Below are 27198 nucleotides of genomic sequence, written 5' to 3'. Positions count from 1 at the left end.
CGTCCGGCTCTGGGCGCGGCGGCGGCAGTGAAGAAGAAGGGCCGCGTCACTGAGGCTTCGTATCACTCCGCGGCGGCGCAAAGAAGTCCCGGCGCTTACTGCTGCTTCTGGGTTCTTCTGCTTCTTCGCGCGGCCCAGCCAGCGGAGATCCTTCCGCCCCTGGAGCAGGAGAAAGGAGTCCCCCGCCTCCCCCTCTCCCCCAACTCCCCCCAAGTGCCCCCCAACGCGGAGGGCGAGGCCAAGGCGTTGCTGTTGCTGCTGCAAAAAAGGTATTTGGGGGGCAAAGGGAAGGGGAAAAGGGGGGGCTCTTGCTCTGGGTGGGGCGGAAGGCTTCCTCTTCTGCTTCCTCCTTCTGCTTCCTCTTCCTGCTCCCCAAAACTAAACATAATAATCATAAACAGACTTGCATTGCAACCTTTCCAAGGACCCCCACCCTCTTGCCAGGCAAAATCCCATTGCACAAGCTTCCCTTTTGCAAAATAAACAGGTTATTGATTGCAGACACCCCCCCCCCCCCCCATCAATCAATCAATCAATCAATCAATCAGTGGTCTCTTAGCAACCCTCTCCCCCTGGAGTCCCCGCCCCTTAGCAACCCCCGGGCCCTTTCCCACTCCCACATATTTAGTATTAAGGGGGTTCACTTCCACCCACCCACCCACTCCCCAAATTTTGCTTCTTTGGAATCTATTATAAATAAACCCCCCAATTTTGCATTGCACCCATTAAATCCTTCCTATGGGGCAACAGGAAGGAGAACCCCATAGACAACCTCTGAATTTTGCATTGCCCCCCCCCCCATTAAATCCTTTCTATAGGGCAATATGAAGGGGAAGCTCATAGATAGCCCCCCAATTTTGCATTGCCCTCCATTAAATCCTTTCTATAGGGCAATATGAAGGGGAAGCTCATAGATAGCCCCCCCCAATTTTGCATTGCACCCATTAAATCCTTTATATGGTTCAACAGGAAGGAGAACCCCATAGATAAACCCCCCAATTTAGCATTGCACTCATTAAATCCTTCCTATGGGGCAACAGGAAGGAGAACCCCATAGATAAACCCACCAATTTTGCATTGCCCCCCATTAAATCCTTTGTATAGGGCAATATGAAGGGGAAGCTCATAGATAGCCCCCCCCCCCAATTTTGCATTGCACCCATTACATCTTTTCTATAGGGCAACAGGAAGGGGAACCCTAGACAACTCCCAAATTTTGCATTGACCCCCATTAAATTATTTCTATAGGGCAACAGGAAGGGGAACCCCATAGATAAACCCCCCAATTTTGCATTGCCCCCATTAAATCATTTATATAGGGCAACAGGAAGGGGAGCCCCATAGATAAACCCCCCAATTTTGCATTGCCCCCCCATTAAATCTTGTATATGGGGTAACAGGAAGGGAAACCCCATAGACAACCCCTGCATTTTGCATTGCCCCCATTAAATCATTTATATAGGGCATCAGGAAGAAGAACCCCATAGATAGCCCCCCAATTTTGCATTGCACCCATTAAATCTTTTCTATAGGGCAACAGGAAGGGGAACCCTAGATAATCCCCAAATTTTGTATTCCCCCCCCCATTAAATCCTTTATATGGGTCAACAAGAAGGAGAACCCCATAGATAGCCCCCCAATTTTACATTGCACCCATTAAATCCTTAATATGGGTCAACAGGAAGGGGAATCCCAGACAAGCCCCCTCCAGATTTTGCATTGCTCCCCATTTAATTATGTATATTATAAACAGGAAGAGGAACCCCATAGACAAACATTTGCAAGGTGAAGCAGGTTCTCTGCCCCATAGATACCCTTCCCACCCAAAAAAGTGGGGTGCCCCTGACCCCCTCCTGACTCATTGCTCCTCTGTATTATTATTTGGGGGTTCATGGTGCCCACACACCAACGTGGTTTTGGCTGAGTTATGCCATGCAAACAATCAATGCTGTAGCTATTCTTCCAATACTATTTGTGTGACCCCACTAAGTATTGGGGTGCAAACTCATTTTGGGAGTGAAGGGGGATTTTTTTGCATTGAAGTCAATGTGGAGACAAATCCCCCCAACCTCCGGACCCCTGATGCTCCCCCTCATATCAATGTGGGTAGTCCACAAAATATTGGGGTGCAGGCCCTTTTTGGGGTAACCCAAGTTGCATTTTTGCAGGGAGTCCATTAGGAGAAGACAAAAAAACCCCAAACGTTGGTTTCCTTTGGAAGACTTTTGCTGACTTTTGGGGTTCTGTTCGGCAGGACTTGGGGTTCGTTCCTTCTCAATGGGGCAGACTAGGGACCCCCACTTTTCCCCTCCCTTTGCAATGGTTTAGTTCTTAATTAAGCGGCTGGAGATCTTAATTAACGCGCTGATTGGGCCCAGGGAGAGTTGCCCTTGTGCCCTATGGATCGTTTTGTGGGAGATTTCTATGGAGAGGATCCTATACTTCTTTCAATGGGGCAGCCCCCCTTTTTGGTGACCGGAAACATGAGGAAACTTGACATTTTAATTATTATTGTCCGGTCTTTCCGGCGTCCGAGGAAGGAAATGGCCAGACTGCTTCCCTAGCCAATGTATGGGGTCAGCAGGAAGCTTTGGGGACAGGCACTCCCAGAATCCCCACCCCGTTATCTGTGGGGTTTTGGGAGACGTAGTCCAACCCAGTCTTATTGGAGAAGGAAAGCTTTCTCCTTTTGGTCACTATTCAAATGAGTGGGTTTCTAGTCCTCATGAAAAGAGGAAGAGCGTTCCAGAGCGTTTTGAAGCAACTCTGAGGCAACGCACAAATGTTTTGCTCCGTTATTATGAAATGTTGACTCTGGCATCCTCATAACTCTCGTGCTTTGATTGTGCGGTTTGGGAGTTGTAGTTCTTGTAGTACAATCAAAGAGCATTCTGAACTCCACCAATGATGGAATTGAACCAAAGGTGACACACAGAACTCCCAAGACCGACAGAAAACACTAGAAGGGTTTGGTGGGCATTGACCTTGAGTTTGGGAGTTGTAGTTCACCTACATCCAGAGAGCGTTGTGGACTCAAACAATGATGGATCCAGGCCAAACTTGGCATGAATACTCAATAGGCCCAAATGTGAACACTGGTGGAGTTTGGGAAAAATAGACCTTGACATTTGGGAGTTGTCGTTGCTGGGATTTATAGTTCACCCACAATCAAGGAGCATTCTGAACCCCACCAAAGATAGAATTGGGCCAGACTTCCCACATAGAACCCCACAACCAACAGAAAATACTGGAAGGGTTTGGTGTGCATTGACCTTGAGTTTGGGAGTTGTAGTTCACCTACATCCAGAGAGCATTGTGGACTCAAACTATGATGGATCTGGACCAAACTTGACATGAATACTCAATATGCCCAAATGTGGACACTGGTGGAGTTTGGGGAAAATAGACCTTGACATTTGGGAGTTGTAGTTGCTGGGATTTATAGTTCACCCACAATCAAAGAGAATTCTGAACTCCACCAATGATGGAATTGAACCAAAGGTGACACACAGAACTCCCATGACTGACAGAAAACTTGGCATGAATACTCCATATGCCCAAGTATGAACACAGATGGTATTTGGGGAAATAGACATTGCCATTTGGGAGTTGTAGTTACTGAGATTTATAGTTCACCTACAATCAAAGAGAATTCTGATCTCCACCAACGATGCAGTTGAACCATACTTGGCACACAGGACTTCCCTGGCCAACAGAAAACACTAGAAGGGTTTGGTGGGCATCGACCTTGAATTTGGGAGTTGTAGTTCACCTACATCCTGAGAGAATTGTGGACTCAAACAATGATGGATCTGGGCCAAACTTGACATGAATACTCAATATTCCCAAATGTGGACACTGGAGGAGTTTGAGGAAAATAGATCTTAACATTTAGGAGTTGTAGTTGCTGGGATTTATAGTTCACCCACAATGAAATAACATTCTGAACCACACCAACAATAGAATTGGACCAAACGTCCCACACAGAACCCCTATGACCACAGAAAATATTATGTTTTCTGATGGTCTTTGGCAACCCCTCGCGACCCCCAGGTTGAGAAACACTGCTCTAGCGTCTTCCTAACTCTCATGCTTTGATTGTGAGGTTGGGCTAGATGACCTTTGGGGGTCTCTCCTCACTCTAGGATTCTGACCTTATTTGTCGTTTCAAAAAACCAACACCATTTGATTGTGGACAGAACGTTGGGTTGCAGCACTAGAACATTTGAATGCCTCTGAACCTGTGTCTTCTACTTAGAGGGGTTTGGCCCTTCCCTTTCAGCTGTGAGGTTTGTGGACGATGGTTTAGATTGGTGGTTCTCAACCCGGGGGAGTGTCAGAGGGGTCACCAAAGACCCTCACAGACAGTATTTTCTGTTGGTCATGGGGAATTTGGCCTAATTCTATCGTTGGTGGGGTTCAGAATGCTCTTTGGTTTTAGGTGAACTATAAATCCCAGCAACTACAACTCCCAAATGTCAAGGTCTATTTTCCCCTAACTTCACCAGTGTTCTCATATTGAATATTCATGCCAAGTTAGGTCCAGATCCATCATTGTTTGAGTCCACAATGTTCTCTGGATGTAGGCGAACTACAACTCCAAAATCCAAGGTCAATGCCCACCAAAGCCTTCCAGTATATTCTGCTGGTCATGGGAGTTCTGTGTGCCAAGTTTGGTTCAGTTCCATCATTGGTGGGGTTCAGAATGCTCTTTGATTGTAGGTGAACTAGAAGGGTTTGGTGGGCATTGACCTTGAGTTTGGGAGTTGTAGTTCATCTACATCCAGAGAGCATTGTGGACTCAAACAATGATAGATTTGGACCAAACCTGGCATGAATACTCCATATGCCCAAGTATGAACACAGATGGAGTTTGGGGGAAATAGACCTTGACATTTGGGAATTGTAGTTACTGGGATTTATAGTTCACTTACAATCAAAGAGCATTCTGAACTCTACCAGTGATGCAGTTGAACCAAACTTGGCACACAGGACTCCCCTGACCAACAGAAAACACTAGAAGGGTTTGGTGGGCATTGACCTTGACTTTGGGAGTTGTAGTTCACATACATCCAGAGAGCACTGTGGACTGAAACAATGATGGATTTGGACCAAACTTGGCATGAATACTCCATATGCCCAAGTATGAACACAGATGGAGTTTGGGGGAAATAGACCTTGACATTTGGGAATTGTAGTTACTGGGATTTATAGTTCACTTACAATCAGAGAGCATTCTGAACTCTACCAGTGATGCAGTTGAACCAAACTTGGCACACAGGACTCCCCTGACCAACAGAAAACACTAGAAGGGTTTGGTGGGCATTGACCTTGACTTTGGGAGTTGTAGTTCACATACATCCAGAGAGCACTGTGGACTGAAACAATGATGGATTTGGACCAAACTTGGCATGAATACTCCATATGCCCAAGTATGAACACAGATGGAGTTTGGGGGAAATAGACCTTGACATTTGGGAATTGTAGTTACTGGGATTTATAGTTCACTTACAATCAAAGAGCATTCTGAACTCCACCAATGATGGAGTTGAACCAAACTTGGCACACAGGACTCCCATGGTCAAGAGAAAACACTAGAAGGGGTTGGTGGGCATTGACCTTGAGTTTGGGAGTTGTAGTTCACCTACATCCAGAGAGCGCTGGGTCTTAGAATCCTAGAGTTGGAAGAGACCTGGTGGGCCATCAACCACTCCAACCCCATTCTGCCAAGAAGCAGGAAAATCTCATTCAAAGCACCCCTGACAGTTAGCCATCCAGACTCTGTTTCAAAGCCTCCAAAAAGGAGCCTCCACCACGCTCCTGGGCAGCGAGTTCCACTGCTGAACGGCTCTCACAGTCAGGAAGTTCTTCCTCATGTTCAGGTGGAATCTTCTTTTTTGTAGTTTGAAGCCATTGCTCCAGGGAAGCAGAAAACAAGCTTGCTCCCTTCTCCACCTCCCTATGACTTCCCTTTGCATATTTATATATGGCTCTCCTCATGTCTCCTTCTCAGTCTTCTCTTCTGCAGGCTAAACATGCCCAGCTCTTTAAGCCGCTCCTCATAGGGCTTGTTCTCCAGACCCTTTAGTCACCCTCCTCTGGATGCATTCCAGCTTAGAGTAAACATCTCCCATAAAATGTGGTGCCCAGAATGTATTTATTTATTTACAACGTTTCTACCCCGCCCTTCTTAACCCCCGAGGAGGGACTCAGAGCAGCTAACACTGGCAACAATTCGATCAATAGATCAATCAAGAATACTGTGTCCAATGTTATTGTTATTAATCTGCATGTCATGTGTGGATTTTCACTTGTATTTCCACTCTGTGTCTCTTGTTGTGGGGCTTTTAGGGATACTTTAGCGCTTGTTTTAATGATGTTGTATCCCACTTCAAGCTGCAGAGGAAGTAATACATTGTTGTTGTTGTTGTTGTTGTTGTTGTTGTTATGGATTAGGGATACCTTGTCCACTTGTGGTCCTTCCAGAACCAGACCAGGGTTTTAATATTAGTATTAATATTAATTATATATTGAGGAAGAAAGTGTGTAGTAGTAATAATAATACTACTATGATTATTATTATTATTATTATTTTATTGACACAAAAACACAGTATGTCACAGCAAACGAGATCTATATTTCGTATCACAAAATCACAAGTCGAACCCTTCCCAAGCGTCTAGGACTGTGTGATGTATTGACAAGCTGGAATGTGTCCAGAGGAGGGCGACTCAAATGATCCAGGGTCTGGAGAACAAGCCCTATGAGGAGCGGCTTAAGGAGCTGGGCATGTTTAGCCTGCAGAAGAGAAGGATGAGAGGAGATATGATGAAAGCCATGTATAAATATGTGAGAGGAAGCCACAGGGAGGAGGGAGCAGATCAAGGGTCTGGAGAACAAGCCCTATGAGGAGCGGCTTAAGGAGCTGGGCATGTTTAGCCTGAAGAAGAGAAGGCTGAGAGGAGATATGATAGCCATGTATAAATATGTGAGAGGAAGCCACAGGGAGGAGGAGGGAGCAAGCTTGTTTTCTGCTTCCCTGGAGACTAGGGTCTGGAGAACAAGCCCTATGAGGAGCGGCTTAAGGAGCTGGGCATGTTTAGCCTGAAGAAAAGGCTGAGAGGAGACATGATGAAGGCCATGTATAAATATGTGAGAGGAAGCCACAGGGAGGAGGAGGGAGCAAGCTTCCTTTCTGCTTCCCTGGAGACTAGGACGCAAGGGAACAATGGCTTCAAACTACAAGAGAGGAGATTCCATCTGAACACGAGGAAGAACTTCCTGACTGTGAGAGCCGTTGAGCAGTGGAACTCTCTGCCCCGGATTGTGGTGGAGGCTCCTTCTTTGGAAGCTTTTAAACAGAGGCTGGATGGCCATCTGTCAGGGGTGATTTGATTGCAATATTCCTGCTTCTTGGCAGAATGGGGGTGGACTGGATGGCCCATGAGGTCTCTTCTAACTCTGGGATTGGACTGGATGGCCCAGGAGATCTCTTCCAACTCTAGGATTCTATGATTCTATGAACAGAGAGGAAACAAACAAGGACATCTAATCACCTCTCAACAAAAGTTTGCTCTAGGCAATGTCAGGCCATTATATGCTAATCAAGGTGGTCAGTTGAAACATTCACCCCTAGCTCCAGCAGACAAGAGTTCTTTGTCTCACCTTGGCCATTCCACAGATATATAAACCCTTTTTCCTAGTTCCAACAGACCTCACTCCCTCTGAGGATGCTTGCCATAGATGCAGGCGAAACGTCAGGAGAGAATGCCTCTAGACCATGGCCATATAGCTTGAAAAAACCTACAACAACCCAGTGATTCCGGCTATGAAAGCCTTCGACAATACAACAACAACAACAACAACAAGAATATAAATATGTGCCCTGGGCCTGTAAATGAAATGAGGCCAAAGGGAAGGAAGGCATTGCTGGGTTTGGGTCCAGATGGGGAGACTCTGCAGGCTTTGCTGCTGGCTGGCAGAGATCAGAGGGTCTCTGTGCCCCCCGTGGGGCTGGCGCTGTCTTGGCCCCAGTTCCTTTTGTCCTCCGCCGAGGAGCCCCAGGAGGGACAGGAGAGCAGAGCTCCCTTGCGGTGCAGGATCAGAGTCGGAGGATGCCAGGGTGCCATGCAGAACCAGCTGGGGGTCCGGAGTGGGATTGTGGGGGGCATCACACACAGTGAAGAGTGGGAGGCTGGCTTCCCTCCTTCCTATCTTCCTTCCCAGGATGCGCCTCGTCCACCCCATCACTGGGAGCAGGCCTGACCAGGGCTTTAAGATTAGTATTAATACTAATAATAGATGGAGGAGGAGAAGTCAGTGTTGTTGTTGTTTTTGTTGTTGTTATTTGGCACAAAATCCCAAAGACTTCTGCTTCCAAGTGTTTTGGATTAGAGATACTTTTCCCACCTAAGGTCCCCCCGCCCCTCCGGAACTAGGTCAGGATTTTTAATCTATCTATCTATCTATCTATCTATCTATCTATCTTTCTATCTATCTATCTATCTATCTATCTATCTATCTCTATCCATCCATCCATCCATCCATCCATCCATCCAACTATTTATCTATCATCTATCCATCCATCCATCCATCTATCCATTCCATATATCCATCCATCCATCCATTTAACTATTTATCTATCATCCATCCATCCATCTATCTATCTATCCATTCCATCCATCTATCTATCTATCCATCCATCCATCCATCTATCCATTTAACTATATGTCTATCATCCATCCATCCATCCATCCATCCATTCCATCCATCCATTCCATCTATCCATTCCATCTATCCATTCCATCTATCCATTCCATCCATCCATCCATCTATCCATCCATCTATCCATCCATCTATCCATCCATCCATCCATCTATCCATCCATCCATCCATCCATCCATCCATCCATCCATCTATCCATTTAACTATTTATCTATCATCCATCCATCTATCCATTCCATCTATCCATCCATCCATCCATCCATCCATCCATCCATCCATCTATCCATTTAACTATTTATCTATCATCTATCCATCCATTCCATCCATCCCATCCATCCCATCCATCCCATCCAATCCATCCAATCCGTCCAATCCGTCCAATCCATCCATCCATCCATCTATCTATCTATGCTCTGTTTGTTTGAGTGACATCATAAGTCAAAATCCATCCAATGAATTGCCACCAAGTTTGGCCACAAGATACCTACTAACCCAAGGAGTGACCATCACTCAAAAGATTTTGTCATTTGGAAGTTGTAGTTGCTGGGATTTATAGTCAACCTACAATCAAGGAGCATTCTGAACTCCACCAATGATGCAACTGAACCAAACTTGGCACACAGGACTGCCATGACCAACAAAAAAATACTAGAAGGGTTTGGTGGGCATTGACCTTGAGTTTTGGAGTTGTAGTTCACCTACATCCAAAGAGCTCAGACCAAACTTGGCACGAATACTCCATAAGCCCAAGTATGAACACAGATGGAGTTTGAGGGAAATAGACTTTGACGTTTGGAAATTGTAGTTGCTGGGATTTTTTAGTTCACCTACAATCAAAGAGCATTCTGAACTCCACCAATGATAGAATTGGGTTTCTAGTCCTCATGAAAACAGGAAGAGCGTTCCAAAGCGTTTTGGAGCAACTCTGAGGCAACGCACAAATGTTTTGCTCCGTTATTATGAAATGTTGACTCTGGCATCCTCATAACTCCTGTGCTTTGATTGTGGGGTTTGGGAGTTGTAGTTCTTGGGATTTATGGTTCACCTACAATCAAAGAGCATTCTGAACTCCACCAATGATGGAATTGAACCAATCTTGGCACACAGGACTCCCATGACAAACAAAAACACTAGAAGAGTTTAGTGGGCATTGACCTTGAGTTTGGGAGTTGTGGTTCACCTACATTCAGAAAGCACTGTGGACTCAAACAATGATGGATCTGGACCAAACTTGGCATGAATATTCCATATGCCCAAATATGAACACAGATGGAGTTTGGGGGAAATAGACCTTGACATTTGGGAGTTGTAGTTGCTGGGATTTATAGTCAACCTACAAGCAAAGAGCATTCTGAACCCCACCAATGATGGAATTGAACCAAACTTGGCACACAGAACTCCCATGACCAACAGAAAATACTAGAAGGGTTTAGTAGGCATTGACCTTGAGTTTTGGAGTTGTAGTTCACCTACATCCAAAGAGCTCAGTGGACTCAAACAAAGATGGATCTAGACCAAATTTGGCATGAATACTCCATATGCCCAAAACATTTCTGGTCATTTTGGATAAGGGAAATCTGTAGTAGCCATAATTATATACATCTATTGCTTATACCATAATCACATCATAATCTATTCAGTATTAGTTATGTTTTTATATATTATTCATTATATATACTATATAATAAATTAGTTATGCATACTGCTTTATGATTTATTTTATAATGGCAATATCAACAGTATATAGAATAAATACACAATGCAGTATATAGAATATAGAATAGATGTTGCAAAAACTCTGGTGAAAACATCACAGAGTGGACCAGGATTTTAATATTAATATTAAATATATTTTGGAGAGGATGATGATGATGATGATGATGATGATGATATATTACAGGTAGTTCAAAATGCAAAATATTTCCGATCCCAGTCTTGCAAATAAGGGATACCTGTAGTTGACATAATTATATCAATCTATTACTTATACTACGAATGCATTGCGATTTATTATTTATTAGTAATGACTTATATATTCATATATTATTAATGGTGTATACTATACTATCAATTTGTTCTGTATACTCCTTTATCATTTGGACTACATTATCATTTATTATACCATTTATTATCATTCATTAGATAATGGTAGTATCAACAGTATATAAATAGTCTGCATTTATTATTTATTATATATATTATCTATATCAACAGTATACATAATAAATATAGAATACAGACTATTTATATATACTGTTGATACGAGTAGTACCATTATTATATTACTATAATAGTGCCCAGGTTATTTGAAAAAGGCCTTGTTTGTTTTGAGGTGTTAGGTAATATCATTTAGTTAATTATTTATTAGGAAAAAAAAGTCATTTATTTTGTTGTTTATTAATACTCCCATTAAGAAATACATATTAATGTGGGTGAACTACAGTTCCCAGAATCGTGGGTCAATCCTCCCCAAACCAGGCCTGTATTCAAAGTTGGCTATGTTGGGTGTGTGCTCCAAGTGTGGTCCAGATCTGTCATCAACTGGGTTCAGTGCCTCTGGATAAGGGCGAACTACAACTCTCATATGCCAAGGGCAGTCACCCCCTAATCCTGCTAGTATTTACAGTTGGCCATATTGGGTCTGAGTGCCAAGTGTGGCCCTGATTCGTCATCAGCTGGGTTGAGTGCTCTTGGGATGCAGGTGAACTACAACTCCCAAAATCAAGGCCATTTTCCCTAGTCCATTGTGGATGGGTGGGGGGGGGGGGGGGTGTCACAGTTTCTCTGAATGCAGGTATAGTACATCTCCCAGATTCCAAGGGCAATGACTCCCAAACTCCGCCGGTATTCACAGTTGGGCATGTTGGTTCTGTGTGCCAAGTTTGGTCCAGATCCATTATTGATAGGGTTCTGAGTGCTCTGGGTGCAGGGTGAACTACAACTCCTATGCAGGTGAGTCGATCCCCTCACAAACACCTCCAGTATGTTCTGTTGGTCCCCAGGGCTCTATGTGCCAAGTTTGGTTCAGATCAATCATTGGTGGGGTTCTGAGTTATCTGGGTGCAGGTTGAACTACAACTCCCACGTGGGTGGGTTGGTCCTTTCACTAACACCTCCAGGATGTTCTGTTGGTCTGTTCGATGTTCTGTTGGTCTGTTCTAATGTAGCACAAATCCTATGTAAAAATCTATTTTTGACATTAAGCAGGTCATAAATAAATATAATAATAATAATAACTATAATAATAATAATAATAGTATGCTGGTGCTTTTATTTTAAACTTCTTTGAATCTCCTTCAGGAGAGATAACAATAATAATAATAATAATAATAATAAGAAGAAGAAGAATAAGAAGAATAAGAATTGTATATGTTACTTTTATTTTCAGCTGCTTTGAGTCTTCTGCAGGAGATATAAAGCGGGGTATAAATAAATATAATACTACTACTAATAATAATTATGATTTCATTTTCAGCTGCTTTGAGTCTCCTGCAGGAGAGATAGTGGGGCATAAATAAATATACTACTACTACTACTACTACTTATTATTATTATTATTATTATTATTATTATTATGCTTTTATTTGCAGCTGCTTTGATTCTCCTGCAGGAGAGATAAAACAGGTCATAAATAATAATAATAATTATAACTATATAATAATAATAGTATGCTGCTTTGAATCTCTTTCAGGAGAGATAAAGCAGGTCATAATAATAATAATACTTCTGCAGGAGAGATAAAGTGGGGTATAAATAAATATACTACTACTACTAATAATAATAATGCTTTTATTTTCATCTGCTTTGGGTCTCCTGCAGGAGAGATAAAGTGGATCATAAATAATAATAATAATAATAATAATAATGCTTTTATTTTCATCTGCTTTGAGTCTCCTGCAGGAGAGATAAAGCAGGACATAAATAAATATAATAATACTAATAATAATAATTATGCTTTTATTTTCAGCTGCTTTGAGTCTCCTGCAGGAGAGATAAAGTGGGGTATAAATAAATATAATACTACTCCTACTAATAATAATGCATTTATTTTCATCTGCTTTGAGTCTTCTGCAGGAGAGATAAAGCAGGGCATAAATAAATATAATACTACTACTAATAATAATTATGCTTTTATTTTGAGTCTCCTGCAGGAGAGATAAAGCAGGTCATAAATATAATAATAATAATAATAACTATATAATAATAATAACTATATAATAATAATAGTATGCTGGTGCTTTTATTTTAAACTGCTTTGAATCTCTTTCAGGAGAGATAAAGCAGGTCATAATAATAATAATAATAATAATAATAATAATAATTGTATGTATTGCTTTTATTTTCAGCACCTTTGAGTCTTCTGCAGGAGAGATAAAGCAGGACATAAATAAATATAATACTACTAATAATAAAAATTTTGCTTTTATTTTCAGCAGCTTTGAGTCTCCTGCAGGAGAGATAAAGCAGGGTATAAATAATAATAATAATAATAATAATAATAATTATTATTATTATTATTATTATTATGCTTTTATTTTCAGCTGCTTTGATTCTCCTGCAAAAGAGATAAAGCAGGTCATAAATAAATATAATAATAATAACTATATAATAATAATAATAGTATGCTGCTTTGAATCTCTTTCAGGAGAGAAAAGCAGGTCATAATAATAATAATAATAATAATAATAATTCTGCAGGAGAGATAAAGCGGGGTATAAATAAATATAATACTACTACTAATAATAATTATGCTTTCATTTTCAGCTGCTTTGAGTCTCCTGCAGGAGAGATAAAGTGGAGCATAAATAATAATAATAATAACTATATAATAATAATAATAGTATGCTGCTTTGAATCTCTTTCAGGAGAGATAAAGCAGGTCATAATAATAATAATAATAATAATAATTCTGCAGGAGAGATAAAGCGGGGTATAAATAAATATACTACTACTAATAATAATTATGCTTTTATTTTCAGCTGCTTTGAGTCTCCTGAAGGAGAGATAAAGTGGGGCATAAATAAATATACTACTACTAATAATAATAATTATGCTTTTATTTTGAGTCTCCTGCAGGAGAGATAAAGCGGGGTATAAATAAATATACTACTACTCCTACTACTACTACTAATAATAATAATGCTTTATTTTTAGCTGCTTTGAGTCTCGTGTAGGAGAGATAAAGCAGGGAATAAATAAATATAATAATAATAATAATAATAATAATGCTTTTATTTTCAGTTGCTTTGAGTCTCCTGCAAGAGAGATAAAGTGGGACATAAATAAATATAATACTACTAATAGTAATAATTATATAATGACAATAATAATTTAAATTGTATGTGATGGTTTTATGTTAGGCTGCTTTGAGTCTCCTGCAGGAGAGATAAATAATAATAGTAATAATAATTATTATTACTATTATTATTATTGAGAAAAGGACGATCGGAAGCCTCTTTTTCTACTCTCTGTTTTTCTTTCTTTCATGACATTTCAGCATCTGTATTGCCCTCCATATCATTTTAACACAGGCATGGGCAAACTTTGTCCCTCTTCCAGGTGTTTTGGACTTCAACTCCCACAATTCCTAACAGCCGGTAGGCTGTTAGGAGTTGTGGGAGTTGGAGTCCAAAACACCTGGAAGAGGGACAAAGTTTGCCTATGTCTGTCTAAGCATCAGCGTCGAACCCGACTTCATAGTTTTAAGATATTCAAAAAACCAAATTTAATAATATTATTCCGAAGGAGGATTCTAGGAATCGTAATCCCAATCTTGGCGATGTCTGTGGGGGTCTTTGGACCCTTTTGAAGGCCTCCCAATGGGTGTTTTTTCCTCCCGGAAGCGGCCTTCTTCTTTGGTGTCCCTCCGCGGATGGACGGCGGCCTTAATCCGGCCTTAATCTCCTCCTCGTTTACACTTGACGGGATTTGCAAGGGTTTAGCGCACTTTCCCTAACGAAGCAAATGGGATTAGGGATTAGGGAGGCATATGTTTGGCTTGGCCGGCCGGCCGAGGCCTAGCGCTGCCTCCTCGGAGTGGATCCATCTTGGCTTCCCACATCTGGTTGCCGGGGCAACCGCTGCCAAAGATGATGGAGGAAGGAGGGAGGGGCGTCGGGTCGCCACGGCAACCCTCTCGCTCTCCTCCCATTGGTGGAGCCAGCCCTTCCTTTCCAAAACGGACCAATGGGAGCCTCTTCTGTGGGAATCCTCTCCCTGCATTGGGGAATGGGCCTACCTCGCAGGGAGGAATCAAAACAGATTGTTGTTGTTGTCCTAAGCCTTTCTTAATTTGCAGTATTTCCCTTTTGTAGGGATTTTCCACCTGTAAGCAGGCTGTAGAGCAGGCATGGGCCAACTTGGGCCCTCCGTCCAGGTGTTTTGGACTTCAACTCCCTTAAGATGAAGTCTGCCCTTTGCTTTTCCCTCTCACCATTCATCTATCTAGCCATCCATCCATCCACCCATCTATCCATCCATTCACACACTCACCTATCGATCCATTCATCCACCCACACACCCACCTATCCATCCACCCATAAACCGGACTTCAATTCCCACAATTCCTGGCCCTTCCTTTCCCCTTTCCTTTATTGCTAAAGCGGTTGAGGGAGAAAAGCGGCTTGAGGACAGGAATGGTGGGAGTTGAAGTCCAAAACATGGATGGATGGGTGGGTGGATGGATGGATGGATGGATGGATGAATAGGTGGGTGGGTGGATTGATAGGTGAGTGGATAGACAGGTGAATGGATGGATAGATAGATGGATGAATGGAAAGATAGATGGATGAATGGAAAGATAGATGGGGTGGATGGATGGATCAGTGGGTGGATGATAGGTGGATGGATAGATGGATAGATTGGATGGATGGAAAGATAGATTGGTGGATAGATGGATAGGTGGATCAGTGGGTGAATGATAGGTGGATGGATGGATGGATGGAAAGATAGATAGGTGGGTGGATGGATAGATAGATGGATGGAAAGATAAGTAAATGGGTGGATAGGTGGATGGATGGATCAGTGGGTGGATGATAGGTAGGTGGATGGATGGATGGATGGATGGATGGAAAGATAGATAGGTGGATGGATAGATGGATGGATGGAAAGATAGATTGGTGGATAGATGGATAGGTGGAAGGATGGATGGATCAGTGGGTGAATGATAGGTGGATGGATGGATGGATGGATGGAAAGATAAGTAAATGGGTGGATAGGTGGATGGATGGATCAGTGGGTGGATGATAGGTGTGTGTGGGTGGGTACATAGATGGATGGATGAATGGATGGAAAGATAGAATGATGGGTGGGTGGGTAGATGGATAGGTGGGTGGATGGATAGATGGATGGATGGAAAGATAGGTAGATAGATGGATAGATAGATGGATGGATGGATCAGTGGGTGGATGATTGTGGGGGTTGGTAGATAGATGGATGAGTGGATGGAAAGATAGTGTGGGGGTTGGTAGATAGATGGATGAGTGGATGGAAAGATAGATGAGTGGGTGGATAGATAGATAGATAGATAGATAGATAGATAGATGGAAAGATGGAAAGATGGATGGAAAGATAGATGGGTGGGTGGAAGGATGGATGGATGGGTGGATGGATAGGTGAGTGGGTGGATGGATGGATGGATGGAAAAAATAGGTGGGTGGAAGGATGGATCAGTGGGTGAAAGGTAGGTGGGTGAGTGGATAGATAGATGGATGGATAGGTGGATGGATAGATAGATGAATGGATGGAAAGATAGGTGGATGGATGCATGGATGATAGGTGTGTGGATGGATAGATGGATGGATGAATGGGTGGAAAGATAGACGGGTGGATGGATCAGTGGTTGGATGATGGATGGATAAATGGATAGGTTGGTGTGTGTGTGGCTAGATGGATGGATGGAAGGAAAGATAGATGGGTGAATGGATGGATCAGTGGGTGGGTGGGCGGGTGGATGAATAGATCGATAGATGAGATTCAAGAGAGATATTGACAAGCTGGAATGTGTCCAGAAGAGGGCGACTAAAATGATCAAGGGTCTGGAGAACAAGCCCTATGAGGAGCGGCTTAGGGAACTGGGCATGTTTAGCCTGAAGAAGAGAAGGCCGAGAGGAGATATGATAGCCATGTATAAATATGTGAGAGGAAGCCACAGGGAGGAGGAGGGAGCAAGCTTGTTTTCTGCTTCCTTGGAGACTAGGACGCAATAGAACAATGGCTTCAAACGACAAGAGAGGAGATTCCATCTGAACATGAGGAAGAACTTCCTGACTGTGAGAGCCGTTCAGCAGTGGAACTCTCTGCCCCGGGGTGTGGTGGAGGCTCCTTCTTTGGAAGCTTTTAAGCAGAGGCTGGATGGCCATTTGTCAGGGGTGATTTGAATGCAATATTCCTGCTTCTTGGCAGAATGGGGTTGGACTGGATGGCCCAGGAGGTCTCTTCCAACTCTTTGATTCTTTGATTCTATGAATGTGTGAATGGATAAATAGGTGGGTGGACGGAGCTAGATAGATGCTCAGCCTCACTTTGTGCTGTGTTTGGGACCCAGGGCTATATCCTGTGCAATGGCTAATGGAAGCCTCTTTCGCTTGCCTCCTCCAGGATCGTGGCCGCCTGAGTGGGGCTGCCGGCTAAGCCCCCCCTCCCTCCCTCCGACCCCCCTCTCCACTGCCCGGCTCCACCATGAGTGAATTGGACCAGTTGCGGCAGGAAGCGGAGCAGCTGCGTAACCAGATCAGGGTAAGTTGGGGCTCCGAGGACTTTGCAGGTTCCTAGACCTCAGTGAGGTCACCTGTCCCTGATATCTGGCTCATTTCAATCTGGGGAGTGCGTCTGCGCTAAAGCGGGGCAGGTGAGGACAAAGGAAGAGGGGAACCTGCTTGAACCCCAAAATATATTACATTCATAGAGGGGGTCAGGAAGAATTTGGGGGGGGGGGCTTCAGATATATAATAATCCCTGTTTGCTTTCTGCAGGACGCCAGGAAAGCATGTGGCGACTCAACGTTGACCCAGGTAAGGCCCACAAGGGATTGCAGCTCCCAGCAGACCCAGGATCATGGGAGTGATAGTGTAAACATACTTGGAGGGTCCTTCCTGAAACCAGGCCATCAGGAGGCACATAAGAGTGCCCACAGTTTGGGGATTATCTTTGTTTTGGGACTATAGTTCCCAGAATCTTGCTAACACACTCCCAAAAAGTGGCCAGTGAGGCATCCTCAGTTTAAAGACCTCTAAGAATCTCTTTGCAATGTCCACGAGCACATCCATGCTGTTGACATGTACATACCCCTGTGAAAATGTGAATTTCTGTGAATATCCAGCGCCTTCCTGCCTCTTCCCCAGATCACAGCGGGCCTCGATCCCGTGGGCCGGATCCAGATGCGGACGAGGCGCACGCTGCGCGGCCACCTGGCCAAAATCTACGCCATGCACTGGGGGACCGACTCCAGGTGAGGGGCAGCAGAGGTGTAAACAATTGTGTCGGAACACCAAAGCTTCCAGGGATGGAAAAGAAAAGATTGGAGTGCATCTCTGCTCTAGAATGAGTCCACTTCAGTTGCCTTGGTTCAGTGCTATGGAATTATGGGGGGTGTAGTTTGACAACACCTCAAGCCTTCTCTGCCAAAGGATGCAAATGCCTCAGTGAACTACAAATCCCAGGATAGCATAGCACTGAGCCATGGCTATTGAATTAGAGGTGACATCCCTCAAATATGAGCTCCAGAAGCAGCTTCCCCCTTTGCTTTGGTTCAGCAACCCAGATGGCAAAATCATTTTTTTGAGTGATGGTCACTCCTTGAGTTAGTAGGTGTCTTGTGGCCAAGATTGGCGGCAATTCGTCCAGTGGGTTTTGAGTTATGTTAATCCCACAAACAAACATTGCATTTTTATTTATATAGATGAAAGAATAAATTTGTGAGGGACGATTGCTTCAGTTGAGGCAACGTCGGAATAACGCCAAGTTTCAAGCAGCAAGGTCTGCCCAGCTCATGTTTTACCTATGGGATATGCTTATTACATTTTTATTTATATAGATAAATAAATAAATTTGTGAGGGGCCATGGCTTCAGTTGAGGCAACGTTGGAATAACGCCAAGTTGCAAGCACCAAGATCTGCCCAGCTCATGTTTTACCTATGGGATATGCTTATTACATTTTTATTTATATAGATAAATAAATACATTTGTGAGGGGCGATGGCTTCAGTTGAGGCAACGTTGGAATAACACCAAGTTTCAAGCACCAAGATCTGCCCAGCTCATGTTTTACCTATGAGATATGCTTATTACATTTTTATTTATATAGATAAATAAATAAATTTGTGAGGGGTGATGGCTTCAGTTGAGGCAACGTCAGGATAACGCCTAGTTTCAAGCACCAAGGTCTGCCCAGCTCATGTTTTACCTGTGGGATATGCTTATTACATTTTTATTTATATAGATAAATAAATACATTTGTGAGGGGCGATGGCTTCAGTTGAGGCAACGTTGGAATAACACCAAGTTTCAAGCACCAAGATCTGCCCAGCTCATGTTTTACCTATGAGATATGCTTATTACATTTTTATTTATATAGATAAATAAATAAATTTGTGAGGGGTGATGGCTTCAGTTGAGGCAACGTCAGGATAACGCCTAGTTTCAAGCACCAAGGTCTGCCCAGCTCATGTTTTACCTGTGGGATATGCTTATTACATTTTTATTTATATAGATAAATAAATAAATTTGTGAGGGGTGATGGCTTCAATTGAGGCAACATCAGGATAACTCCAAGTTTCAAGCACCAAGGTCTGCCCAGCTCATGTTTTACCTATGGGATATGCTTGTGACATTTTTATTTATATAGATACATAAATAAATTTGTGAGGGGCGATGGCTTCAGTTGAGGCAACATCAGGATAACGCCTAGTTTCAAGCACCAAGGTCTGCCCAGCTCATGTTTTACCTGTGGGATATGCTTATTACATTTTTATTTATATAGATAAATAAATAAATTTGTGAGGGGTGATGGCTTCAGTTGAGGCAACATCAGGATAACGCCTAGTTTCAAGCACCAAGGTCTGCCCAGCTCATGTTTTACCTATGGGATATGCTTATTACATTTTTATTTATATAGGTAAATAAATAAATTTGTGAGGGACGATTGCTTCAGTTGAGGCAACGTCGGAATAACGCCAAGTTTCAAGCACCAAGATCTGCCCAGCTCATGTTTTACCTATGGGATATGCTTATTACATTTTTATTTATATAGATAAATAAATAAATTTGTGAGGGGCGATGGCTTCAGTTGAGGCAATGTCAGAATAATGTCAAGTTTCAAGCACTAAGGTCTGCCCAGCTCATGCTTTGCCTATTATTTTGTTCATTGATTCAAGTGCCTAGTTTCATGGATTTCCTTTGACTCTTTGTTTCTGTCTTTCTTTGTATCAATTGGATTACTTTTTACTGCTTTGGCTGCATCTATTCCTAAATAAACGGCTTGCTGATTTTACCCAGCTGGCGTGGTGTTTAAAGTCAGAGGCGATTCTGCACTGGAGTATGACAATGACACAAATCTAATGCGCGCTCACATTTAGGTGAGAGGTCATTTAGCCCCAAAAGATGAGCATTAGATTCAAGTAAATGTGGTATTATTATCATTATCCACTATCATCCTCAATGCCTGTCATACCCTGCCTTTTCTCCACACCTTGGAATTAGAATAGATTTGAGTGTATTATTATTATTATTATTAAATATTAATATATATATATATTTGTTTATTGCAGGCTGCTGGTTAGTGCCTCCCAAGATGGGAAGTTGATCATTTGGGACAGCTATACCACAAACAAGGTAAGGGCTAGATTTTAGTGCAGGCATGGGCCAACTTGGGCCCTCCCTCCAGGTGTTTTGGACTCCAACTCCCACAATTCCTAACAGCCGGTAGGCTGTTAGGAATTGTGGGAGTTGGAGTCCAAAACACCTGGAGGGAGGGCCCAAGTTGGCCCATGCCTGCATGTAGCGGAAGGGGTTCGGAACCCAATTCCGTGTAGACGGGACCTGATCCCGCCCCCTTTGCATCACTTCCTGTCTCATGCAGGTCCACGCCATCCCGCTGCGGTCCTCCTGGGTCATGACCTGCGCCTACGCTCCGTCGGGGAACTACGTGGCCTGTGGCGGCCTGGACAACATCTGCTCCATCTACAGCCTCAAGACCCGGGAGGGGAACGTGCGGGTCAGCCGGGAGCTCCCGGGCCATACGGGTGAGCCCTGACCCCTTCCCTTTGACCTCTTTCCTTCGTTTGGAGCAGAGATTCCCAAACTTTTTAGAACCACTGCTTTAAAGGATGGAAACTTTAGCTGTGGGCTTCCTGCCCTGGCTTCTGTGGGGTGGTCTAGATGGCCTTGGGGTTTCCCTTCTGATTCTCGTTATGTCTTCCTCCTTCGAAGGCTACCTCTCCTGCTGCCGGTTCCTGAACGACAACCAGATCATCACCAGCTCTGGAGACACAACGTGGTGAGGACGGAGGGCATTTATTATCATATTGCTATGCTAATAATATATTATAATATTATGTTATTTTTTATTTATCGTGTCATCAGCAACCATTGTATTACAATTCTAACAGAGCAAAACAAACACACAGATTAAAAAGAAAAAGGAAAAAAACACACAAATTTTGCAAATTTGGTATTTGGTTAAATGTCCTTTGACCAGTATCTGGCCACTTGGAGTGCCACAGGGGTTGCCGCAAGAAGGTCCTCATATATGACTGGAATGACCTTGAAGGAGCTGGGGGTGGTGACAGCCGACAGGGAGCTCTGGCGTGGGATGGTCCATGAGGTCACGAAGAGTCGGAGACGACTGAACAAACGAACAACAAAATGTAATATATTGAATATACATATAATATTTATAATATTATAATGTAATGCAATATAATACTAATAATAATATTCACAACATGGTGAGGATGGGGGCATTTATTATTATATTTCTATGCTAATAATATATTATAATATAATATTAATAATAATAATCACAACATGGTGAAGATGGGGGGCATTTATTATTACATTTCTATGCTAATAATATATTATAATATAATATTAATAATAATAATCACAACATAGTGAGGACGGGGGCATTTATTATCATATTGCTATGCTAATAATGTATTATAATATAATGTAATATATTGTATATGCATATAATATTTATAATAATATAATGTAATGCAATATAATAATAATAATCACAACATGGTGAGGACGGGGGGCATTTATTATCATATTGCTATGCTAATAATGTATTATAATATAATGTAATATATTGTATATGCATATAATATTTATAATAATATAATGTAATGCAATATAATACTAATAATCACAACATGGTGAGGACGGGGGGCATTTATTATTATATTGCTATGCTAATAATATATTATAATATATTTTATATGCATATAATATTTATAATATAATGTAATGCAATATAATACTAATAATAATAATCACAACATGGTGAGGACGGGGGGCATTTATTATTATATTGCTATGCTAATAATATATTATAATATATTTTATATGCATATAATATTTATAATATAATGTAATGCAATATAATACTAATAATAATAATCACAACATGGTGAGGACGGGGGGCATTTATTATTATATTGCTATGCTAATAATATATTATAATATATTTTATATGCATATAATATTTATAATATAATGTAATGCAATATAATACTAATAATAATAATCACAACATGGTGAGGACGGGGGGCATTTATTATTATATTGCTATGCTAATAATATATTATAATATATTTTATATGTATATAATATTTATAATATAATGTAATGCAATATAATAATAATGATAATATATTAGAATTACATGTTTATATTACATGTAATATTACTAATAATATTACAATATAATGGTATAGTACAATATAGTAATATTTAATATTGATATTGTACTATGCTAATAATATCATATATTGTATGTATATATATCTTGTAAGCCCTTCTGAGTTCCCGAGTCAGCCAGTCAGACTGCACTTCTGGCTATGAGGCTGCCTGATTGCTCCACCCTTCAGCTCTCCTTAGCTTTTGCAAGCCGGGCCTGTTTACTTCCTTTTACACCAACCATTTAAGATAGGCCCATCCATTACACATAGCAATGAGCCCTGGCCATTGAATTAGAGGTGATGTCCTTCAAAGAGGAGCTCCAGGTGCATCTCCTGAAGCAGCGTCCCCTTTTGACTTTGGCTCAGCACTAAGGTTGCTATAGTATGCAAATTTAAAGTACACCCTAATTTTGGGATGGCCATTTAGCCAAAGAAAGGTTGAGCATTCAAATCGAGTAAATATGGTAATTGCCATTTTCTATAAGAGATGCCATTTGTGCCATTGCATAGAATGTGCGTTGTGCCAAAGATTCCCAGTGTGTCCTTCTATAGCAGTGTTTCTCAACCTTCCTAATGCTGTGACCCCTTAGTACAGTTCCTCATGTTATGGTGACCCCCAACCATAACATTATTTTCATTGCTACTTCATAACTGCATCATGTAAATATCTGATATGCAGAATGGATTTTCATTCACTGGACCAAATTTGGCACACAATATGCCCAAATTTCAATACTGGTGGGGTTGGGGGGATTGATTTTGTCATTTGGGAGTTGTAGATGCTGAGATTTATAGTTAAACTACAATAAAATGACATTCTGAACTCCACCAACTATGGACTGAACCAAATTTGGCACACAAAACTCCTATGACCAAGAGAAAATATTGGAAGGGTTTGGTGGGCATTGATTTCAGTTTTAGAGTTGTAGTTCACCTACCTCCAGAGAGCACTGTGGACTCAAACATTAATGGATCTGGACCAAACTTGGCATGAATACTCAATATGCCCAAAGTTTGGGAAAAATAGACCTTGACATTTGGGAATTGAAGTTGCTGGGATTTATAGTTAATCTACAATCAAAGAGCATTCTGAACCCAGCCTATAAGGGATCTGCACTAAACTTGACATGCTACCTACATGGCCAACATTGATTACTAGTGGGGTTGGAGGGGGGGGGGCTGTTTTTGAATTCTGGGAGTTGTAGTTCACCAACACCAAAAAGAAAGAGAAGGACAGGCAGAGAGATATTCAGCCTTCTCTGCCAAAAGGATTCCTAAGACCATCAGAAATATGTGTTTTCTGATGGTCTTTGGCGACCCCCCCTGAAACCCTCTCGTGACCCCCTCAGGGGTCCCAACCCCCAGGTTGAGAAACACTGTTCTATAGTGTTTCTCAACCTGTTAGGCTGTTAGGAATTGTGGGAGTTGAAGTCCAAAACACCTGGAGGAAAGGCCGAAGTTGGCCCATGCGATTTCAATGCTTTTTCTCCCTCTCACGCGCTGCATCTTCTGTCCTCCTCCCTGCGAAGCGCCCTGTGGGACATTGAGACCGGCCAGCAGACCACCACCTTCTCCGGCCACAGCGGTGACGTCATGTCCCTCTCGCTGGCCCCCGACATGCGCACCTTCGTCTCAGGGGCCTGCGACGCCTCCATCAAGCTGTGGGACATCCGGGACAGCATGTGCCGGCAGACCTTCACCGGCCACGAGTCCGACATCAACGCCGTCTGCGTGAGTGAGGGGCACATGAGTCAGTGTGGCTGTGTCAGACTGTAGGATCTATATAGCAATATTAAATAACTACTCACAAGCCGTTCTGCTTTGAAATGGATATATTGCTTGTATCTGCAGCGAAGACACTGTTGACTTTTCCCCACCACCACTTCCTTTTATACACCTTTGCTGCCCATCTCCCCCTCTTCTCAGTTTCCTTATTAGAACTTGTTGCTTCACAAGTTCCAATACAAGGTTTCCAGCGCTCTCTGCTGGCTTCAAAATGTCAGAGAGAATTGATTCAGCCAGGATGATTCAGTCAGGATGTCATGAATGGAATTTGTGATGTCTTCATGCCGTCGGAAATTGACTCCTGACAGGCTGAGAGAAAGGGGAGGGGAATGGCACGTGCCTTACCTTTCTCTCTCTCTCTGCCCGCAGTTCTTCCCCAACGGCAACGCCTTCACCACGGGTTCGGACGATGCCACCTGCCGCCTCTTCGACCTGCGTGCCGACCAGGAGCTGATGATGTACTCCCACGACAACATCATCTGCGGCATCACCTCCGTGGCCTTCTCCCGGAGCGGCCGCCTTCTCCTCGCCGGGTATGACGACTTCAACTGCAACATCTGGGACTCCATGAAAGGAGACCGGGCAGGTGAGCCTCACGCAACCCTTCGTGCTTTTCGCATAGAACCCCACACTCGGAAGGGGTCCAACCCTCTTTCGCAAAACAGGAAGACACAACCAAAGCCCTCCTGACAGATGACCATACAGCCTTTACTTTAAAATCTCCCACCAGGCTTAGTGTTTGCTATATTCCATTGTTGAGGCATTAGGAGGCTCTTTCTAATGTTTAGATTGGGCATGGGCCAACTTGGGCCCTCCAGGTGTTTTGGACTCCAACTCCCACAATTCCTAACAGCCGGTAGGCTGTTAGGAATTGTGGGAGTTGGAGTCCAAAACACCTGGAGGGCCCAAGTTGGCCTGTGCCTGGTGTAGATCCATGGCTCCATTGTGTCTTAAGTCTTCAGAGCAGCAGAAAACAACCCTTGTCCCCATTCTCCTCAATGGGACATCCTTTCAGATATTTGCATATTGCTATCAGGTCCCCTTGTCTCACTTTTCTCTTTCCCAAGCTCCCTAAGGTGCTCCTCATAGGGTTCTCAGGTCTTTGACTCTTTTGGTGGACCTTCTCTGGACACCTTCTATCTTGTCCATCTCCTCCTTGAATTTCTTGAATTGCCCAGAGGTGAACACAGAATTATTCCAGGTGAAGCCTGACCAAAGCAGAAGAGAGTGGGACTAGGACCTCCCTCAGTCTAGACCAGTGGTTCCCAACCTGTGGTCTGTGGACCACCAGTGGTCCGCAAGTAGTAAAATATGGTCCGAAGCCTCACAGTTACTACAAGTTGCAACAAGAGTGACTGGTCTGGCGAAACCGTCTTAGAGTGCTGAGGCTTATTAAATATGGTTTACTGTGGGCAAGCAAATGGCAACTACTGGATGGTGTATGTTCTGTATTGGAAACTAGAGCTGATGTAGTCTATTCAATGCAAGTTTTTGAATCAGCACCCCAAATAACCAAACTGAATCTAAAGTTGACCAAAAACGGATTCGTAACCCTTTTGTTATTGATGTTGGAGAGTGGTCCCTGGTTTTAAAAAAGGTTGGGAATTATAGGTTGCTTCCCTGTAATGCCGGATCATACCCCAAGGCCTCTCCTCAGGCATCGCAGACACATAACATGCCCATCCATCGGGCAACTTTTCCCTCCACATGAGGGGCACAACTTAAAAAAACTGGTGGTCAACATACCATACCATAACATAAAATAAAATTAAAGTAAAATAAAAATAGTAAAAATTCACTTAGTCCAGAAGCGCTAGTCAAAGATGAAGATTCCTATGGGGGCGGATGAAAGGAACTGAAGCAGTAGCCCCACCCACTGGCTATATATATACTCTCAAGGGCAGAGTGGGCGGGGCTACTGCTTCAGTTCCTTTCATCCGCCGCCATAGGAGTCTTTCTCTTCATCTTTGACTAGTGTTTCGGGGCTGCGTGAATTTTTACTATTTTATTTTTATTGTACTTTAATTTTACTTTGTCGTGGTTATGGTATGTTGGTATGCAGTAGCCCCACCCACTGGCTATATATATATATATATATACTCTCATGGGGAGAGTGGGCGGGGCTACCACCTAAAAGTGTCTAATAAGTTTTCTAGAAGATTCCGAACTGTCTGCGCAGGAAATACCATATGTGCGATTCACAGGGACCACGATGGGGAACCACTGATCTAGACACGATGGATGCAGCCTAGATGCATCACGCTGCATCTGCTTAGACTCCGAGATCCCTTTCATAGACACTGTTTCCAAACAGAAGTGTCACCCATTGTGTATCTGTGCAAACTTTGGCCCTCTGGGTGTTTTGGACTCCAATTCCCACCATTCCTCACAGCCTCAGGCCCCTTAGGAAAGGGCCCGAGGCTGTTCGGAATGGTGGGAGTTGGAGTCCAAAACATCTGGAGGACCTGGTGTAGACACTATTGATGCAGCCTAGAATTGCATTGGCCTTTTGAGCTGCTGCATCATGCTGTTGGCTCACATTCAGCATGTGGACCCCTTGACATGCCCCCCGTTCTCTCCTCTCTTCCTCCCTCAGGGGTCCTGGCTGGCCATGACAATCGGGTCAGCTGCCTCGGGGTGACGGACGACGGCATGGCGGTGGCCACTGGCTCCTGGGACAGCTTCTTGAAAGTCTGGAATTGACCTCCTGCCCTGGTTCCCGGCCGGTGGGAGGAAGCGGAGGAGGAGGAGGAGGAGGAGGAGGAGGAGGAGGGGAGCCCCCCAGAAT

The 27198-nt window shown here is 43.0% G+C and overlaps 1 protein-coding gene across 1 annotated transcript; it reads left to right on the top strand.

Annotated features, from left to right (window-relative positions):
• On the top strand, window positions 1–27198 carry GNB2 (G protein subunit beta 2). The gene is made up of 10 exons (XM_067469661.1): window positions 1–269; window positions 17323–17460; window positions 17697–17735; window positions 18066–18172; window positions 20490–20553; window positions 20801–20963; window positions 21151–21217; window positions 24155–24356; window positions 24780–24996; window positions 27007–27198. Exons 2-10 carry the CDS (start codon window positions 17404–17406, stop codon window positions 27111–27113), a joined length of 1023 nt encoding a protein of 340 aa, XP_067325762.1. The 5' UTR covers window positions 1–269; window positions 17323–17403; the 3' UTR covers window positions 27114–27198.

This window comes from Anolis sagrei, chromosome 6 (genome assembly GCF_037176765.1).
Source record: "Anolis sagrei isolate rAnoSag1 chromosome 6, rAnoSag1.mat, whole genome shotgun sequence".
Classification (NCBI taxonomy): domain Eukaryota; kingdom Metazoa; phylum Chordata; class Lepidosauria; order Squamata; family Dactyloidae; genus Anolis; species Anolis sagrei.
Note: the sequence above shows the minus strand (reverse complement) of the source record. Positions and strands in the feature narration are given on the sequence as shown.

What these genes read in the sequence shown, in the direction of transcription:
- GNB2 (XM_067469661.1), top strand. Translation starts at nt 17,404, where the DNA reads ATGAGTGAATTGGACCAGTTGCGGCAGGAAGCGGAGCAGCTGCGTAAC. An exon ending in CACTGGGGGACCGACTCCAG is followed by an intron (nt 18,173 to 20,489) that starts GTGAGGGGCAGC and finishes TGTTTATTGCAG; the next exon opens with GCTGCTGGTTAGTGCCTCCC. An exon ending in CATGAAAGGAGACCGGGCAG is followed by an intron (nt 24,997 to 27,006) that starts GTGAGCCTCACG and finishes TTCCTCCCTCAG; the next exon opens with GGGTCCTGGCTGGCCATGAC.